This window comes from Leptonychotes weddellii, chromosome X, assembly GCF_054177405.1.
Source record: "Leptonychotes weddellii isolate Sample4059 chromosome X, ASM5417740v2, whole genome shotgun sequence".
Classification (NCBI taxonomy): domain Eukaryota; kingdom Metazoa; phylum Chordata; class Mammalia; order Carnivora; family Phocidae; genus Leptonychotes; species Leptonychotes weddellii.
Window position 1 is genome coordinate 62963945 of NC_138385.1, and position 20617 is coordinate 62984561.

Consider the following 20617-nt stretch of genomic DNA (forward strand, 5'->3'; position numbering starts at 1 on the left):
GAGTATCATTATGTTTGTTGCTTTAACATCTGGATCAGGCATGTTACTTATATCTGTTTCAATTAGATCCCTGGCTGTGACCTTTTCTTGTTCTTTCTTTCTGAATGAATTTCTCTGTTTGGCATTTTGTCTAAGTCTTTGTCTTCTCTGTGTTACAAAACCTGTTATGTTTCCTGCTTCTGAGAGAAATGGCTTTATGAAGAAGAGGTCATATAGTGTCCAGGGCCTGGTGCTTTATGGAGTGTGTCTGGTGTGTGCTGTGTGCACCCTGCTGATAGGTTTTGGCTGCTTTAACCTTCAGGCCAGTCATCCACAGAGGCTTTCCTTGTCTGTAGTGGGCAGTGTTTGGACCTTGGCCAGAGTGTGGTGAGTTTTAACTAGGTGTGCTCTGGTCTTCTCGTTAAATGAGACCTGATGCTACTTCCACTACAACTTGCAGAACTCTCTGGTCAGGAAATGTGGTGTGGACAAAGGTTTCTGCTGGTCTTCTAGGAAAGGGCCTACTGTGCTTGGACTGAGGCAAACTTGACCCTGAAGGGCAGTACTGACATAGCACAAGAGTGTGGGACCTGGTGTAAGCAATTTAGGCAGCCAGTGTGGAAGCTGTTGTGCTGAAGTTGGTTCTGTGTTTATGCTGAGGGGTGGGAAAGGGACATTGAACCAGCTAGCCCCTTTGTCCCTGGAGGGGGGTCCCTGAGGTGCTCCTCTTAGGGAAGCACTCCAAGAAGAGCAAATAACCTCTCCCATGTGTGTCTCAGGCATTTATTAGATTGCTGATTTCATGCTGTCCCTCTTTCTGTTTTTTGCCTGCCTTCTCCCCAGGAGTAGAACAGTGCCATTCAGGCTTTATCCCAGCCAAGCCTGCTGACTTTTAAAACTCCAGCCTTTAGGGACATGGTGTGGGTGGTAGCTTGTGCTGGTCTTTTGGGGGAGGGTTTTACCATGCTGGGCCTGATGGAGGTTTGACTGAGAATGGCAGTCATGCCAGAGTGCAGGGTCATGAAATTTGGATCTAGCAAGCTATGCAGCCAGTGTTGGGGCTGAGCTGCCCTTGGCAGGTGGCTCTGCATGTATGCTGAGTGGGGAGGGGAATGGTGTCCACTGGCTCCTTTGTTGCCAGAGGCTCCTCTGTGAAAGCTACTTCTCAGGGACATGCTCCATGAAGGGTGAATAATCTCCCCCTTGTGTGCCCCAGGCATTCCTCAGATTGTGCAGTCTGCTCCTGAGGTTGTTTGCCTGCCTTCTCTCTAGGAATGGGACAGCACTCTCAGGGCTCTATCCCAGCCAAGCCCACTGACCTTTAAAACTCCAGTCTTTAAGCCCCACTGATTACAAGAACTCATGAAAATCAGCCCATCTAATTTTTCCAGCCAATGAATTTGGGGAAGTATTCTCTTTGTGTGTTCCCCTGTGTGTTCCTCTCTTTCACCCTTCTCCATGACCATAGCTCCCCTCCCTGGGGCAACACCTGCAATCCATTTCTCTCTCAAGCCATGTCTCTGGACTTCTTACCTTCCTTGATGTGGCCTCTTCTCTCCCCCTAGTTGTGAGGTTTGCTCTGTCATCCTCAGGTTGATTTCTTGGGTATTCAGAATTAATTGTTGGTTATCTAGTTCTTTTTGAGAGAGGAGAGGAGTGTAGGGTACTCCTACTATGCTGTCATCTTAGCTCCTCCTTTCAGTAGGTTGACTTTTAGGGGTGATTGGGTCATGAGGGTAGAGCACTCATGAATAGAATTAGTGCTATCATAAAGGAGATCCCACAGAACTACCCAGGACCTTCCACCATGTGAGTACACAGCAAGAAGATGCTGGCTATGAACCAGGAAAATGGTCCTTGTCAAGATACAACAATGCTGTTGCCTTGATTTTGGATTTTCCTGACTCCAAACTTGTTGTTTATAAGCTACCTAGTCTTTGATAGTCTTTTTTAGGTGCCCAAACAGGACTAAGACATCACTCCTTAACTACCTTACTTAAAATTATAAAGCTCACTACTTCATTCCAGCATTTCCTGGCTCCCTGTCTGCTTTATTATTTTTTTGGCCCTTATTATCATCTGATGCACTATGTATTTTATTTAATTTTATGTATTTTCTGTCTCCCAGACTGGAATATAAGCTCCACGAAAGCATGGGTTTTTCTATATTTTGTTAACTGTGGTGTTGCCCATACCTAGAACAGTGCCTGAAACATAGTGGGCACTAAGTAAATATTTGAATGAATAAATAAATATACTCTCTAATACCACTTACTACATTGTATTATAATTTGCTTGTTCACAGTAATTACATAGTAGGCACTCAATAAACATTTGATGAATGAATGAAATACAAAAGATTTTATAAACTCTAAAGCATTCAGTGCTATATTATTATGAAGTGGCTACCTTGTTCCCTTTTAGGCCACAACAATGAGGCTGCTTGCTGCTATTCTTAAGAACTGCCTCTACCCTTTCCACAAGAGGCAGCACTTTATTCTTACTCCCCACCCCCACACCTGGCCACTTCAAAATCATTTAAAGCCTCTGCTATACCTGGCACTTTAAACCCCAAATTTTCTTTCTTTTTTTTTTAAATTTTATTATGTTATGTTAGTCACCATACAATACATCATTGGTTTTTGATGTGGTGATCCAGGATCCATTGTTTTCATATAACACCCAGTGCTCCATGCAGTATGTGCCCTCCTTAATACCCATCACTGGGCTAACCAATCCCCCCTCCCCCTTCCCCTCTAAAATCCTGTTTGTTTCTCAGAGCCCGTAGTCTCTCATGGTTCATCTAAACCCCAAATTTTCAAACTCTACTGTCAAACACATAGGAGCTCAGCTTATGCCCCCCATTTCCAAATACAGGCTTCCCCTGCTATCTGAACATATAACATTCCTATGAAACCTTTCATAAGCCAGAATGACATAAAGCAAAGAAACAATTACCATTAATTTTATACAGAAAATATTCTGAGCATTCCCAGGTCCAAAAAAATAATCTCTCTTAGACTTTTTTGATATCATAGGACACATCTTGCTAATGGATGCACAAAATAAATCCAGATGAAGCACAGACACAGTTCAAAGCTATGGCAGCTTGATGCTGAGATGCTGAATGTAGTTTTCAGGGAAAGAGCTTGGTGGCACCACTCTTGCTACAAAGGGTGCATGCTACCTCTGTAATGGCTCACTGCAAAACAAATGCTGAACACTTTTTTTTTCATCTTTTTTTTTTTTTGTAAAAGTGAAAATCCTCTTCAAATTTCTTTTGGTTAGCAAAAACAGGTACTAATGTAGGTCTTTCATTAAAGTGAGTGGCATAACATGAACTTTTGAAAAGCAGGGCTACTTGTACTTGCCTGAAGACAGAGATCTCTAAATCCCCACACCCATTTCTATGGCTGACCTGATATCTAAAACACTTTATACTTTCCAAATCACTTTGTGCACATTTTTTTTTTCATTTGATCTCCACACCAACCCTGTAAGTATCAACATCTCCATTTTCTATGTGAAGAACCAGAGGCCCATAAAGGTAAGTGGTTAGCCTAGGATCATACACTTAATAAGTACTAACTCAGGGCTGGACTTCAGATTCTCAGAATTCAAGACTTTTCACCTCATTGTAAATGACTTTATAAACAATCCAACAAGAAAAATAAATGACCATATGAATAAATTAATAAAATGCATGTACAACTCTTAATTGGCAGAGAATATGCACATTCCATGCAGTAATGAGGAAGGACAACACCCAAATGGAGTTTTTCAGCTCAATTCCTATACCTTTAATTATCTACCATTCATTTGACATGGAGCTCACCCTACACAAGGAACATAATAATCACATAGAGCCTCAAAGTGAGAGCTAAAGTTTTCCCAGAATGAACTGCTCCACGGCTTAGAGGCAAGGGAGTTAGTGAATGGTATTGGGGAGTGGAGAAAGGGAGGGACAAAGAGGAATCATCAACAACCTCCCCTCATTCTCCACTCATTTAAACTATAGGCAACCAAGGAAGGGGTTTCCCTGGAAAATAATTTCTTTGTCTATTCATATGTCTGTCATTCATTTAATCATCCAACAAGTTGTGTATTCACTGAGAACTTCATAGTGCAAAAGCCTGCTAGTGGAGGTTACAGTGAAACAGTCATCTCTAGGGAAACTAGCTGGCAAATAAGGGAGAGAAGATATGTATATGTATACTAAAGACTGTAATTTGAAAGATTTAAGTGTTGTGGGAGAGGTGCAAAGAACAAGGTGGAGGATTCCAAGGCATGAGGAAATACCTCCAAATTTGGGGAATAAGTAATATCCTTATAGAATGGGCCTGGTGTCTGGGCCTAGAAAAATGAGTAGGATATGAGCTTGAGATTGTTAGGGAATGAGAGGGGGAGGGCAAGTGGTGGCAATTTCTGAAAACACTAAGGGGGAAATTGTGAAGCATGTCCTGAAAACTTTGAGTTGTTCATTGTGGTTGGACTGTGGGGTGCAAGAGAGGAAAAATGGGCACCAAGACAGCAGAATATATGCTAAGGTTAGCTCCTGATTTCCACTGTGAGCACCCAGAACACAAGGGAGGAGCACATAGGTTGGATGGAAAAAGGAGATGGGTCCTCCCAAAAGGCTTAAGTTTCCTTGTTCTAACCTTGAGCCCTCCCATAATGGTCTTCCTTAAAGCCTTCTGGAAATAGGACATCTAGAATGAGTTTCTCTCCACATTCAGTTCAATCTTATTTATTCAAGGCACATTCAGTCTCCAAGGAAAGACTTTACCACAGCAATAGGCTAGGGCTATGGTCTTGTCCAGCAGTGAAGTGTTTTTCTCTGGCTGGAAAAGGCAGGATCTTTGCTGGGTGGCTAACTACCTGGATTCTTTCCCCCTTCCCAGCTTACCACCCTGGGCCTTAATCAAGTTTCTCAATGAGACATCTGGGTACTTAACTTGTCCTCTAATGAAGGATTTGCCTGGGCACCTCTACCTGGTAAGGCCATTTTTCCTAAGTGGCTCTATTTCCTGAACACACCTCTTTGCTTGGGAAATCCAGGCTGCAAAGAATGATGTAGGAGGCTCAATTATCTTCAGAATTCACCTTCCTCACCCTTTATCTCACTTCCCTTTTTTTCCCTTCTGGGATATAAATCATTCCACACTGAAGTTCTGTAAACCACTTCCACATTTAATTTTTTCCTTGATTTATTGCCTTGCCACTATTTGAAGCTCTTTTCTTAACAGTAGCCTGTATGAAAAAGCAGTAGGAGCTTTTGTTAACTAGAAGCTCAATGTAAGTCAGCAGTATGATGTGGCCACTAAAAAAGTTAAGGCAATTTCATTAGAAAGAGAGGGCCCAGAAAGAGGGTGATGAAGGCTTTTGTTCTGTTTTACTGTTCCACCCTGAGAGTCAGCTTCTGCTGCCTTACCACCCTGATTAAGGATGCTGCAGATGGAGAGGGTCGTTGTCCTGAGAGATTGCAATCACATTGGCCTCCTGATAGTTTCTCAATAGACTAGGCACATTCCTTCTTCAGGGCTTTTAAAGGGCTCTTCTCTCTACCTGAAACATTTTCCCTAGTTTTTGACATGGCTATTCCTTTATTTCATTAGGCCTCTGTATGGATATCTTCTCTCCAGAAAGGCTGCCTCTGACTTCATTGTTCAAAATAGTTTCTCCCATCATTCTCTATCTCCCTTTATACTGCTTTGTTTGTCTTTGTAACATTAATCATCTCCTGATACATATTATCTGTTTCTCCCATGAGAATATAAACTCCATGAACATAAAGTATTTGTTTGTCTACTGATATATCTAAAACAGTGCCTGACACATAGTGAGAGCTCAATACACGTTTGAATAAACAAAGTACTTCATAGCATTTACTTCATGGTACTATAATTTATCTTTTCACTCATCTTGTCCCCACTAGAATCTTATCTAAGAAACCTCTTTTTTTTGACATTTAATTAGCCAATGCCTAGCATGGAATGTATTGGATGAATGGTTGGGTGTCTTGTCAGGGATGTTGCAGAGGGGTTTCAAACATTGGGTGGGGTTTGCCTAAACCCACACTGCCCAATTCAGTAGCCACTAGATACATGTGGCTATGGAACACTAGAAATGAAGCAGTTGGTTTAAGATGACTGATAAGCTGAGAATTACATTTGCAAATGTAAAATACACACCAGATTTTGAAACCTTGGCATAAAAACATGTAAAATATTTCATCAGCAATATTTTCATTGAGTATATATGTTTAAATAGTAATATTTTGATGTATTGGGTTTAATAAATTATATTCTTAAAATTAAGTTCACCCATCTTACTTCTTCTTTATTGTGGCTACCAGAAAATTTGAAACTACATATGTGACTAGAATTATATTTGCTTTGAGTAGCACTGCTCTAGAGATTTTGACAAACTCCATGTTTAAACCTTGACCTTTACAAGCTTGTGAGGGTATGTGTTGGGGGTGCTGTAGAGGTGGGTCCTTGTAATTAACACAGAAGAGAGTTCTCCATAATCACTGTTCCTGGGGGACTGGTGACAGCAGGACCAAATAAGTACCAGGTCAAATAAGCACTATGGTTTGTTACTCAACCTCATCGTTCTCATTCCTGCCTTCTCTCACCCAGAGTCCTCAGAGCTGCTAGCAACAAGCCAGATTGAATGGTTAGAATTTTTCACCTCCTTTCTTAGTTTCATGCCCACCCTGACAGTGAGAACAATGAATAGATAAATGGTCCAAAGGTGAGCTACAAATTCAAAAAGGAGAATCTAGCCACAAGCACCTTGGATAATCTATACCCAGCAGAATTCCACTTTGGAAAGTCTCTCTTTTCCTGATAAGCAATTTTAGCCATGTAACCAATTCCCGTCAGAGCTCTGTGCTGAGTTATCCAAATAGAGAGAAGAAGAAGACACATCATCTGCTCTTTAAGGGGATTATAATAAGTTTGGGAAACAGAACCTATGTGTGTGGAAAGTTAAACAAGAACACAAAACAGTCATCCAAGAAATGTTGGGCAGAGTGTGATTAAGGGCCAAATAAATGACCCAGAGTGTTAATGCTTTAGGAATTCAAATCAGTGTCAACTCCAAGGGTCAAGGAAAGTAGAGAAAGCTTCCTCACAGAGGTGGTACTTGAGCTGGACCTTGGAGGATCTGTGTGTTGTTACAAAATCCTAGATTTCCATAGGTTAAAAGGCCCTCAGAGACATAGTGTACTCCACATTATGTGGATAAGGAAATTGAGACTCAGAGAGAAAAGTCTCATGGTAAGTAAGGAAAAAGTTGGGATTAGAACCAAGATTTCCTAGTTCCCAGTATACTACTCTCTCCTTCAGGTGCTAAGGAAGGATGGTGTTCTAGGTATAAAAAAGGCCCAGAAGCCCTAATGCCTTAACACTTACTCCTTAATCTGCCCCCCTCCCAACACACACACAACATATACACACACAGAGACATACACACACATCTCCAAACCTTATATGGGATCTCCCTTTCTGTTCTCCTCAAGACCAGGTTAACTTAGCAGATAATACAGATAACACTGAATTCAAATTCCAGTCAAACACCAATTCCTTTTTATTTAGTTAGAAATGGGCCATGTGTTGATGAATGGCCTCTCTAATGTAACCTGCCATCTCAAAAGCCTTAAGGTTGAGAGGCCCTCCTTCTGTTCCTTTTTGTCCCATCACCACAAGGTATACAGACTCAATCTGAACTACAGTCACTGCCTGGCTGCTCCGACTTTGGCCTTTGGTGCGGAGGTCCATGGTGTTGTTGCCCTCAGTGTAAAGGTTGTCCCGAATCAACAAGCATTTGGTCCCTGCAAGGGTGATTCCCTGAAGAAACAACTTCTCTCTCCCCTCTCTCGCCAGCAAGATCTGAATTTCTTCCTGGGTCAACTGGAACAAGTTGCCTTTGGGGTAAGAAGCTAACAACCAGGGTGGGGAATTAGTGATAATCGCTGCATCACAGCATATCCCAGTTTGTAGGAAGAGGGTGATGCAGTCTTGCCAGACCTCTTCGCTGATATCCCCTATGCACTGCATGATTCAAGTAAGCTGTCTCTAAAAGATGAATAATGTTCTTTCTAGTAATTTGGTCTGCAAAAGAAGTTTGTTAGCAGTTGGTTTAAGATGACTGATAAGCTGAGACTGAAATAACCTAAAAATACAGTCTGTTTCTGATAGTCTCTCCCCAGCAGCAAAGTGGAGGAGGTCTTGGTGACTTGTATGAAGTTATGGCCCAGCTGCCCTCTGCTGTGATTTATCAAGCTATCTCTTGAGCATGAGTGAGGTCACAAAGGCTCTGTGACTTTTTAAATAGTCATCATCCACCACATTATGGGTGACTTTTGGTAGCAGCTTTCTGAAGGTGTACCTCTAGCTATTGAGATAGAAAATGGAGCAAAGTATACCTACTTCCGTAGGATACCATGGGAAGAACACCAACCCCCAACAATGGAAAAGCCCTCAAAGTAGAACATAAGTGGGCAACAATCGAGTTGGAGATTTGGTTATAAAACAGGACACATTTGCTGCAGCAACTAGCATTTCAGATGTTGGCTAATTTTGCTGAGGCCTGAGCTCTAGGTACAAAGTCAAAAGTCCCACAGACTCATCAGTTCACAGCTCCTTTTGGGAAAACCACAATAGCCTCCTCATGGATTCCCTGCCTTCAGACTCTTTCCTTCTAGTTTATCTTCTGGCCCACACCAGCTGTGAGTTTAGAGTTATTCATTCCTATCTAGCCATTCAGCAAGTATTTATCAAGCATTCATTATGTGCCAAGTACTTTTCTAAGCACTGGGATACAGTAGCAAACAGAGAAAAACCTCATGGAAGTGACATCATAGTGGGGAAGAAAAATAATAAACAGATGGTAATAGTATCTTTTTTACTGAAAATATTTTGAGTCCAATACTTTTTTCCCCAAATTTTCCCTCTTATTCCCAGGCTTTCTTTACTCTAGTGGGGACCCATTTGACTTCTGATTCTTCTGCAACCTTTGGCAAGCTACTGCTTGTCCCTTAATTTCCTCTGAAATGACGTCAACTTGCCTTAAGGACGAAATGTTAGGGGAAATGGTTAAAGTTAATGGTGGATAAAATCTGGGATAGCTTTGAAAATTTATTTGTGCAACAAATATTTATTAAGTACCTACTGTATGCCAAGTTCCTGCCTCACAAAGCTGACATCGTAGATGGGGAGACAAAAAAATAAATGACACTTATAATATATCAGCTTTTCCAACTCCCAGACTGTTATTTTTTCCATCACAGTCTGATTCAGAGAATACCACTGAATGACTGCACCTGTCGGCACCTCACCTGAGAGGTGGTCTGGTGGGCCTTTGGTCCTTTTCCCAGATCTGTGATGACAAAAATTATGAGGCCACTGCAATCGTCTGGGACTTAACTAGGTTAATGATAGTAGACTAGTAAAAGAGGGGAGTGAGAGAAGGATATGCTTATACATCATTTCAAAAAGTATTCTATTGTGACTTGTCCAAGGTCTCACAGCTCTGAAGCTTTTCAGAAACCCAGTTACCAGAATGGGATTATCTGTGCTATCTTGGTAAGGTGTCATCACTGTTAACATTAGAGAGTAGTGGAATTATATAGGTGCCCAGAACTCTTACTGCATTAAAATGTGTGAGAAGGGAGGCAGTACTCGAGTCTGGGACTTAACTCCTGGGCCAAACCTGTAGCCCAAACCAGAAAACCGCCAGCTTCCCACCACAAAGGGCATTTGCCAGGAAGCAAGATGGCAGGAGAGGCCACAGACAAAGTGTCGCGATAGAAACCTCCAGGAGGATCACGTGACGAGAGCTTGTGCCATGACAGAGAGGGCGGCGAGGGGAACCTGGGTTGAGCAAATAGGCAGCTGGAGCGGTGGCGGCAGCGGGCGCGACAACCCAAGTGGCACTGAGGGCTTCAGGTGGCGGGAACATGGACCATATCACGGTGCCCAAGGTAAGGAGGAGAGTTAGGAGAGGCTGGGAGCCCCGAGCTCTCTTCAGGTATCCAACGGAGAGCCCAGGCACACCCTCTCAAACCTTTTCTGGGAGCTCTTTGACGCCTTCTTCCCGCGCTGGGACCTGCGTTCTCCCCTTTCAAGCAAACTGAACTTTTCTCAGGACCCGCCTTCTGGCGGCGGCGCCTCACGCGACGCGGGGTGCGCGCCTGCCAGGTCGCTCTCTGCCCTGCCCCTCAGACCCCAGTTCCTTCTGGCACCCCAGCAGTCATCTCACACACCTCCTTACTCCAGCCTCTTACTACACACTCGCCACGCTTGTAACCGCCTTTCTTGAATACCCCACAGGCCATCGCCTCCCAGAGAGTTACTTCCTGTGTCCGGCGTTTTCCTATCCTCCTCTTGATTCCCTCTGCCCCTAACCTGCCACGAAGGCTGCCCGGACCACCACCACTGCCCCTCATCCAGGGCAGTTTTGGGGGTTACAGCATCTCTCCAGCCCAAGCTGGGCTTATGGGTGAAGGAAGGAGATGGAGCACAGTAGACCTGGCCCTGCTCAGCCACGAGGAAAAACCCAAAAGGTGGCATCGCCAGACCAGTTGGCGCCTGCTTACAGCAATCGCCAGTTAGAGCCGCTTCTACTTTTCTTTTTAGATCCTCCCTCTTCCCTCCCCATCGCTAGCCTCTTTTTATTCCAAATCCGTCTACTTCCTGTCAGTTTTCTTTCTGCCATCTGAGACTGAGGATCAGGAAGAATTCACACAACTAGTCTCTGCTTAATTTTTTCTTTCAATCAATACAGACGCAGCCCAGGCTAACTGAAGTCCACATAAAAGTCCAGTATGTTTTAATTGAAAAAACATGGTTTTTGAACCCAGAACACTTAAATTAGAACGCTGGTTCCCCCAGCTACCAGCTGATGACTTTGGACAAATTATTTTACTTCTGTGAGCCTTTCTTTCTTCTTGTATTAGATGGGGATAATGAAATTTTCTCTGCTCACTTCACAGGGTGGTTGTGAGGACTATATAAAAAGACATGTGTGAAAGCTTTTTGTAACTAGAAAAATGTTCTACCTACTTGTTAACTTAAGATTATGATGCTGCCTGTTGGGCAAAGCAGGAAATGTAACCTTCAAACCTCTCCTTTAATGACTCCTTCTTTTATTTTTTTAAAAATGTTTTATTTATTTATTCATTAGAGTCAAAGAGAGAGAGAGAGGCAGAGGGAGAAGCAGGCTCCCCGCCTAGCTGGGAGCCCGATGCGGGACTCGATCCCAGGACCCTGGGATCATGACCTGAGCCGAAGGCAGACGCTTATCCTTCTGAGCCACCCAGGCGCCCCTAATGACTCCTTCTTTAGGCCCTTTCTCTGTTGAAGATAATAACATTCCTTGTAGTATACAGCCTTACCTTTTTCTGGGTCCCTTCCTCTGCAGGTCATGTCATCTACACCAGGTTCTCTGGCATGATATAGGAAGGTGGCATCATCAAAGCAAATCATCTGCTACCCAGACTCCCTCTTTTCCCGACCCACTTAACCCTGGGCCACCCTACTTGCCTAGTTCAAAATTATTCCCTTTTGCACCTGGTGGCCATACAGTACATCATTAATTTTTGATGTAGTGTTCCATGATTCATTGTTTTCATGTTAACACCCAGTGCTCAATGCCCTCCTTAATACCCATCACCGGGCTAACCAATCCCCCCTCCCCCCTCCCCTCTAAAACCCTCAGTTTGTTTTCTCAGAGTCCATAGTCTCTCATGGTTCGTCTCCCCCTCCGATTTCCCCCCTTCATTTTTCCCTTCCTTCTCCTAATGTCCTCCATGGCTATTCCTCATGTTCCACAAATAAGTGAAACCATATGATAATTGACTTTCTCTGCTTGACTTATTTCACTTAACTTAATCTCCTCCAGTCCCATCCATGTTGATGTAAAAGTTGGGTATTCATCTTTTCTGATGGCTGAGTAATATTCCATTGTATATATGGACCACATTGTCTTTATCCATTCGTCTGTTGAAGGGCATCTCAGCTCCTTCCACAGTTTGACTATTGCAGACGTTGCTGCTATGAACATTGGGGTAAGCACCAGACTCTTGATTTCAGCTCAGGTCATGCTCTTGGCTCAGGTCATGATCTCAGGGTTCTGGGATCAAGCCCTGCCTCAGCCTCCATGCTCAGTGGGGAGTCTGTTTGAGATTCCCTCTCTCCCGCCCCCTCTACCCCTCCCCCTTGTGCCTGTGTGCTCTTTCTCTCCAAAATGAATAAATAAATTAAAAAAAGAATTTCTCCCTTTTTATTTGACCTCAGAGAGAGCAAGGAGGCAGAACTACCCTTTTGCTTGAGTATTAAAATATTAAAATAGTTAAAATATTAAAATCCTAATGCTGGGAGATTAAAGCTATAAACTGGGCTAGCTGTATAGTAAGAGAGAAGATGCCATTATCCCACTTATATCAAAATAATAATAGCCGCTAATACATTGAATATTTAACTATGTGGCAGGCACTGTGCTAAATGCTTTACATGAAATAGGTCTTCAGTCCTTACATCAACCTATATGGGAGGTACTATTATTATTCCCATGTTACAGATGAGGAAACAGACCCATAGAGGTGAAGTGAGTTGCGTAATAAAGATAGGAGTGCTCAGTTTCAAACTGTTGTAAAGATGAGGTTAATGCTCAAGAAAACTTTAATTGGCATCATGCCCAGACTCCATTTGTACTGCATGGATGATGGCATTGTTACTCTTGGAATATAAATAAAAACTCCAAGTGAAGACTTAGTTCTTTAAATAAAATAGGCATTTCATTTTGTGTCCAGCAGAGCTGCATGCCCACAAGTGGTATGCTGCCACAAGTCTGTTTTATCTTTTATTATTATGAGTTTCTGGGAAGGATTAGGGTTGCAGTAATGGCTAGGGATTAAGATAGCCTCTCTTGTTAACTCACTGTATCCACAAAAGGAAGAGATTGTCTTGTCCATCTCAGGACAAAGAGATAACCATGAGCTTGTCAGTCATTAGTTCTGTATGTCAATGCAGAAGTGACTTTTATTTTTGGCTCTTGTCTTTTTTTTCTCTTGGAAAGACTTTTAAAAAAAAACTATTGAAGTGTAACATATATAGAGAAAAGTTTATGTCTACATAATATAATCTATTATAAATTATTAATATAAATGTATACTCCATGAATGTTCATAAACTTCACACACCTGTGTAACCAGCACCCAGATCAAGAAACAGATTCTTCTTCTACTCAGTACCCCTCCCAAGGGTGACCATTATCCTGACTTCTAACAGAATAATTTTGCCCTTTTTTTGATACTTAATATACATGAATTCATATAGTATATACCCTTGCGTCTGGCTTCTTTTGCTCAACATTATGTTTGAAAGATTCATCCGTATTATTCCTTGTAGTTAGAAATCATTCTCATTGCTATATAGTATTTCATTTTGTTAACATGCCACATGTGATTTATCCATTCTTCTGTTGATGGGGAATTTCTATTTCTGGCTATTACAAGTAGAACATTTTTTTTGGTGGATATACATAAGCAGTTTTGTTGGGATATACACAGGAATGGAATTTCTGGATCATAGGATATGCATATATTCGCCTAGAGTAGAAACTACCAATTTTGCACTCTCATCACCTATGTATGAGAGAGGAATTATCTTTGTAAGTTATAGCTTTATGGTTTAACAATGGTTTTTGTAGCACCTCAGGGCCAACCCAAAAGTTTAGTGACTCTCTTGTCCAAATCAGAATTTGTCCCTTTTACTTCTGTGTCAGCACCTAGAATTCTTAATTACCTTTCCTTCCCAGAATGGAAGCTTATTAATTAGGATTTTTTCAGTTAACATTTGCTGAGTTTCAGCGGGCTTAGAAATGTACTATAGTGGTTAAGAGGGTATGTTTTAGAGCCAGAATGTCTGAATGCAAATCTCAACTCTACTTAACCTCTTAATCTTGGCAAGTGTGTACCTTCTCTGTGCCTCAGTTTCTTTTTCTGTAAAATGGTGGTAATAATAATAATACCTATCTCACAGGGTAGCTATAGGGATAAAATGAGTTAATATTTGTAGAAGTGCTTAGAACTGCCTGGCACATTATCAGTGCTTAATTTAGCTACCAATTACTATAATCACCATCATTAATTGTTATTTACAAAATGCGACATTGCGAGTTGTTAAGGATACATGGCTCTCTTAGTTATAGCAACTAACTGCCTTCTAAGATATCTTAATCAAGTAATAAGTTGAGATATTAAGCATAAGATTCACAAATGAAAGTAAGAACTTTCATGAGAGGGACAAATGAAATACTATCAGAGATTAGAGGCAAATAAGGTCTTGTTCCAGATGAGTGTGACGAGTATGAAATGAAGAAAGTTTTATGGAAGAGTGGGATTTCAACTGAGTCTGAATATTATATAGGATTTTACTCTTCAGAGATTGGGGAGGTGAGAGGGACTCCCTACCAAGGAGTCCAAGACCATAAACTCAGAGGGAGGTAACTCATTAGGGCAAGGGAATGAGAGGAATGATATATTGTAGATTGTAGAGGCTTGAATGTTGCACTGATGAATTTGAACTTGGTTCTACAGTTAACCCTTGAACAACATGGGTTTGAACTGTGTGGGTCAACTTACATGCATTTTTTTTTCTCCTAAATGCAGTATAATACTGTAAATGAATTTTACCTTACTTATGATATTTTTAATAATATTTTATTTTCTCTAGCTTAATTTATTGTAACAATACAGTATATGATATACATAGCATAAAAATATGTGTTAATCAACTGTTTATATTATTGGTAAGGCTTCCAGTAGTAGTTAAGTTTTGGGGGAGTCAAAAGTTTTATGTGGATTTTCAACTGTGTGGGGTTTGGTGCCCCTAACCCCCAATGTTGTTCAAGGGTCAACTGTATAGGTAGCAAAGAGCTGCTAAAGCTTTGTAAGTCTAGAAACCCAAATATAAAAGTTAGAAAGGAACTTTTAAATGATCTTAATAAGGAATGGGAATGCAGTTTTTTTTGGCATGATGTAAATGTTCTAAAATTATATACTGTGGTGATGGTTCTACAACTCTGTAAATTTACTAAAAATCAGTGAATTTTACGCATAAAAACAAATGAATTTTATGGTAAGTTCCATAAAGCTGCTAACAAATAAATACATGAGTAGGTAAAAAATAAGATCATCTAATGATAGTCCAAACCTCTGATGTCACAAATATGGAAGCTGAGGCCCAGATTGCTGAAGTTTCTTCTTCAAGGTCAGTCATCTAGCTAGTGGCAGAGCAGCATTGTCTTTTTGTTGTTTAGTATGCATAGCAGGTTCAGACTATGATAAATTGTGTGAAATTGCCATTGAAACAACAGCCAAAATAATTGGAAATGCCAGATGGGTATAGAATGCCATTCTGGATAATAACAATAGTAATAGTAATAGTAATAGTAATAATAATAATAATAATGCTTTACAGTACTCTACTGTTTACAAAGTGCTTTTCAAGCCACCCTACCTGCTCTCAAGATTACTATTCACAGGAAACTTTCCTAAAGCAAGATAATTTTTGGCTTGACTGCCAGGAAACTAATATCCAGATTTAGTGTTCAATTATGTTAACTGTTTTAGCCCTTGTAGTTAGTATAATTACTTCCTCCTCCTCTTCATGACTTTGATTTTCTGTGTGTGTGTGTGTGTTTTTTTATTATAAACCACTTCAGATTCATTTAGGGTATAAGTGGGGTCAAAATGAATCAAGATAAAACTGGGTAAAGTGTTTTTCTTTATCAAGTAAATGTGATTTCCTTTATACATATATATGTATATATGTATATTTTAAATATTTATTTAAATTTTAGTTAGTTAATATACAGTACAATATTGGTATCAGGAGAACATTCACTGATTCATCACTTACATACAACACTCAGTCCTCATCATAAGTGCTCTCTTTAATACACATCACCCATCTAGCCCATGCCCCACTCACTTCCCTCCATCAACCCTCAGTTTGTTCTCTATCATTAAGAGTCTCTTATGGTTTGTTTCCCTCTCTCCTTTTTTCCCACCTTCCCATATGTTCATCTGTTTTCTTTCTTAAATTCCACATCTGAATGAAATCATATGGTACTTGTCTTTCTCTGAATGACTTATTTTGCTTAGCATAATACACTCTACCTCCATCCACATTGTTGCAAATGGCAAGATTTCATTCTTTTTGATGGCTGAAAAATTATATATCTTCCTTATCCATTCGTTAGTTGATGGACATTTGGGCTCTCCATAGTTTGGCTATTGTTAATAATACTGCTATAAACATTGGGGTGCATGTACCCCTTCAAATCTGTATTTTTGTATCCTTTGGGTAAATAAATACCTACTAGTGAAATTACTGGATCATAGGGTAGTTCTATTTTTAACTTTTTGAGGAACCGCCATACTGTTCTGCAGAGTGGCTCTACCAGTTTGCATCCCCACCAATAGTGCAAGAGGGCTCCCCTTTCTCCACATCCTGGCCAACACCTGTTGTTTCTTGTGTTGTTAAATTTAGCCATTTTGACAGGTGTGAGGTGGTATCTCATTGTGGTTTTGATTTGTATTTCCCTGATGATGAGTGATGTTGAGCATCTTTTCATGTGTCTGTTAGCCATTTGGATGTCTTCTTTGGAGAAGTGTCTTTTCATGTCTTTTGCCCATTTCTTAGCTGGATTATTTGTTTTTTGTGGAGGGGGAGGGTGTTGAGTTTGATAAGTTCTTTATAGATTTTAGATACTAATCCTTTAGTTTGCAAATATCTTTTCCCATTCTGTAGGCTGCCTTTTAGTTTTGTTGATTGTTTCCTTTGCTGTACAAAAGCTTTTTATCTTGAACTCCCAATGGTTCACTTTTGCTTTTATTTCCCCTGCCTTTGGAGTCATGTCTAGCAAGAAATTGCTGTGGCTGAGGTCAAAGAGGTTGCTGCTTGTGTTCTCCTCTAGGATTTTGATGGCTTCCTGTCTGACATTTAGGTCTTTCATCCATTTTGAATTTATTTTTTTGTATGGTGTAAGAAACTGGTCCAGTTTCATTCTTCTGCCTGCTGCTATCCAGTTTTCCCAGCACCATTTGTTGAAGAGACTTTTTTCCTTTTTTTAAAAGATTTTATTTATTTTTATTTATTTATTTATTTATTTATTTATTTATTTATTTGAGAGAGAGAGAGAGAGATCACAAGCAGATGGAGTGGCAGGCAGAGGGAGAGGAAGAAGCAGGCTTCCTGCTGAGCAGAGACCCTGATGCAGGGCTCGATCCCAGGACCCTGGGATCATGACCTGAGCCGAAGGCAGACACTTAACTGACTGAGCTACCCAGGCATCCTGAGACTGTCTTTTTTCCATTGGATATTCTTTCCTGCTTTGTCGAAGATTAGCTGACTGTATAGTTGTGGGTTCATTTCTGGGTTTTCTAGTCTGTTCCATTGATTTATATGTCTGTTTTTGTGCTACTACCATACTAGCTTGATGACTACAGCTTTATAATGTAGCTTGAAATCCACAGTCATGATGCATCCAGTTTTGTTTTTTCTTCTTAAGGATTGCTTTGGCTATTCGGGGTCTTTCATGGTTCCATAGATATTATAGAATTGTTTGTTCTAGCTCTGTGAACAATCCTGGTGGAATTTTTTTTTTTGAAGAATTTATTTATTTATTTATGTAAGAGAGAGAGAGGGAGAGAGCACATGTGAGCTGGGGTAGGGGCAAAGGGAGAGGGAGACTTCAAGAAGACTCTGTGCTGAGCAAGGAGCCCAGCTCTGGGCTTGAACTCAGGACCCTGAGATCATGACCAGAGCTGAAATCAAGAGTTGGTTGCTTAACCAACTGAGCCACCCAGGAGCTCCATGGCTGGTGGTATGTTGATAGGGATTGCATTAAATGTGTAGATTGCTTTGGGTAGTATAGACATTTTAACAACGTTCTTACAATCCATGAGTATGGAGTGCTTTTCCATTTCTTTGTTTCCCCTTCAATTTCTTGCATAAGTGTTCTATAGTTTTCAGAGAACAGATCTTTTACCTTTTTACTTAGGTTTATTCCTAGATATCTTATTGTTTTTGGTGCAATTGCAAATGGGATTGATTCCTTGATTTCTTTTTCTGCAGCTTCATTATTTGTGTATAGAAATGCAAAAGATTTTTGCATGTTGATTTTATCCTGCAACTGTGCTGAATTCAAGTATTAGTTCTATCAATTTTTTGGTGGACTCTTTTGGGTTTTCTACATAGAGTATCATGTTGTCTGCAAATAGTGAAACTTTAGCTTCTTCCTTGCCAATTTGGATGTCTTTTATTTCTTTTTGTTATCTGATTGCTGAGGCTAAGACTTCCAGTAGTATGTTAAATAGTAATGGTGAGAGTGGACATCCTTGTCTTCTTCCTGACCATAGGGGAAAGGCTCTCAGTTTTTCCCCATTGAGACTGTTATTAGCTGTGTGTCTTTCATATATGACCTTTAGGATGTTGAGGTGTGTTCCATCTATCCCTACTCTGTTGAGTGTTTTTAACAATAGATGTTGTATTTTGTCAAATGCTTTTTCTGCATCTTTTGACAGGATCGTGTGGTTCTTATCCTTTCTTTTATTAATGTGGTGTATCATGTTTACTGATTTACAAACATTGAACCAACCCTGCAGCCCAGGAATAAATCCCACTTGATCATGGTTAATAATTCTTTTAATGTACTGTTGGATTTGATTTGGTAGTATCTTCTTGAGAGTTGTTTGCATCCATGTTCATCAGGGATATTTTCCTGTAATTCTCCATTTTAGTGGGGTCTTTGGTTTTGGAATCAAGGTAATGCTGGCTTCATAGAATGAGTTTGGAAGTTTTCCTTCCATTTCTGTTTTTTTGGAACAGTTTCAGAAGAATAGGTATTAACTCTTCTTTAAATGTCTGGTAGAATTTCCCTGAGAAGCCATCTGGCCGTGGACTTTTGTTTGTTGGGAGATTTTTGATTACTGATTCGATTTCTTTGTTGGTTATGGGTCTGTTCAAATTTTCTATTTCTTTCTGTTTCAGTTTTGGTACTTTGTAAGTTTCCAGGAATTTGTCCATTTCTTCCAGATTGCCCAATTTGTTGCCATATAATTTTTCATAGTATTCTCTTAGAATTGTGTGTATTTCTGTGGTGTTGGTTGTGATCTCTCCTCTTCTATTTGTGATTTTATCTATTTGGGTCCTTTCTCTTTTCTTTTTCATAAGTCTGGCTAGGGGTTTATCAATTTTAATTCTTTGGAAGAACCAGCTCTTTGCTTCATTGATATTCTACTTTTTTAAAAAAATTCTGTATTATTTATTTCTGCTCTCATCTTTATTATTTCCCTTCCGCTGGCTTTAGACTTTATTTGCTGTTCCTTTCCTAGATCTTTTAGGTGTGAGGTTAGGTTGTGTATTTGAGACTTTTCTTGCTTCTTGAGGTAGGCTTGTACTGCTATATACTTCCCTCTTAGGACTGCCCTTTCTGCACTGCAGAGGTTTTGGACTGTTCTGTTTTCATTTTCATATGCTTCCCTGTATTTTTAAATTTCTTCTTTAATTTCCTGGTTAACCCATTTATTCTTTAGTAGGATGTTCTTAACCTCCATGTATTTGTGGTCTTTCCAAATTTTTTCTTGTGATAGACTTCAAGTTTCATAGCATTGTGATCTGAAAATATGCATAGATGATTCTGATCTTTTTGTACCAGTTGTGGCCTGATTTGTGAACCATTATGTGGTCTGTTCTGGAGAGTGTTCCATGTGCACTTGAAAATAATGTGTATTATTTTGCTTTAGGAGGAAATGCACTACATATATCTGTTAAATCCATCTGGTCCATTGTGTCATTGAAAACTGTTATTTCCTTGTTGTTGTTGTTGTTTTGCTTAGGTGATCTGTCCATCACTGTAAGTGAGGTGTCAAAGTCCCCTACTCTTATTGTATTATTATCAGTTAGTTTCTTCACTTTTACTATTAATTATATTCGGGTACTCCCAAATTGGGGGCATCCATATTTACCATTGTTAGACCCTTTTGAAGGATAAATCACTTAATTATGATATGATGCCCTTCTTTATCTCTTGTTGCAGTCTTTCTTTTAAAACCTAGTTTGTCTGATATAAGTATGGCTATACTGGCTTTCTTTTGACATCCATTAACATGATATATGGTTCTCCATCCCCTCTTTTTTTTTTTAAGATTTTATTTATTTATTTGACAGAGAGAGACACAGCGAGAGAAGGAACACAAGCAGGGGGAGTGGGAAAGAGAGAAGCAGGCTTCCCGCTGAGCAGGGAGCCCGATGCGGGGCTCGATCCCAGGACCCTGAGATCATGACCTGAGCTGAAGGCAGTCGCTTAACCAACTGAGCCACCCAGGCGCCCCTGTCCCCTCACTTTCAATCTGCAAGTATCTTTAGTTCTAAAATGCATCTCTTGTAAGCAGCACATAGATGGATCTTTTTTTTTTTTTATCCATTCTTATATCCTGTGTCTTTTGATTGGAGCATTTAGTCCCTTTACATTCAGAGTGATTATTAAAAGTTATGAATTTAGTGCCATTGTGTTCCCTGTAGAGTTGGTGTTTCTGGTGATCTCTGGTCCTTTCTAGTCTTTG

At 40.3% G+C, this 20617-nt stretch overlaps 1 protein-coding gene and 1 long non-coding RNA gene across 2 annotated transcripts in view; one reads left to right on the forward strand and one right to left on the reverse strand.

Annotated features, from left to right (window-relative positions):
- Nucleotides 1-7580: 7580 nt before the first annotated feature.
- Nucleotides 7581-8042, reverse strand: LOC102726173 (profilin-2-like). Its single transcript, XM_031021874.1, has one exon. It carries the CDS (start codon nt 8040-8042, stop codon nt 7581-7583), a length of 462 nt encoding a protein of 153 aa, XP_030877734.1.
- Nucleotides 8043-9851: 1809 nt separating this feature from the next.
- LOC115938324 (uncharacterized) overlaps nt 9852-20617 on the forward strand; it is a 57121-nt gene continuing 46355 nt past the window's right edge. The window contains exon 1 of the long non-coding RNA XR_014141313.1: nt 9852-9967. This is a non-coding gene — a long non-coding RNA (uncharacterized LOC115938324). The remainder of the gene's footprint in view (nt 9968-20617) is intronic.

Excerpts from the sequence above, each read along its gene's own strand:
- LOC102726173 (XM_031021874.1), bottom strand. The coding sequence starts at position 8,042 with ATGCAGTGCATAGGGGATATCAGCGAAGAGGTCTGGCAAGACTGCATC.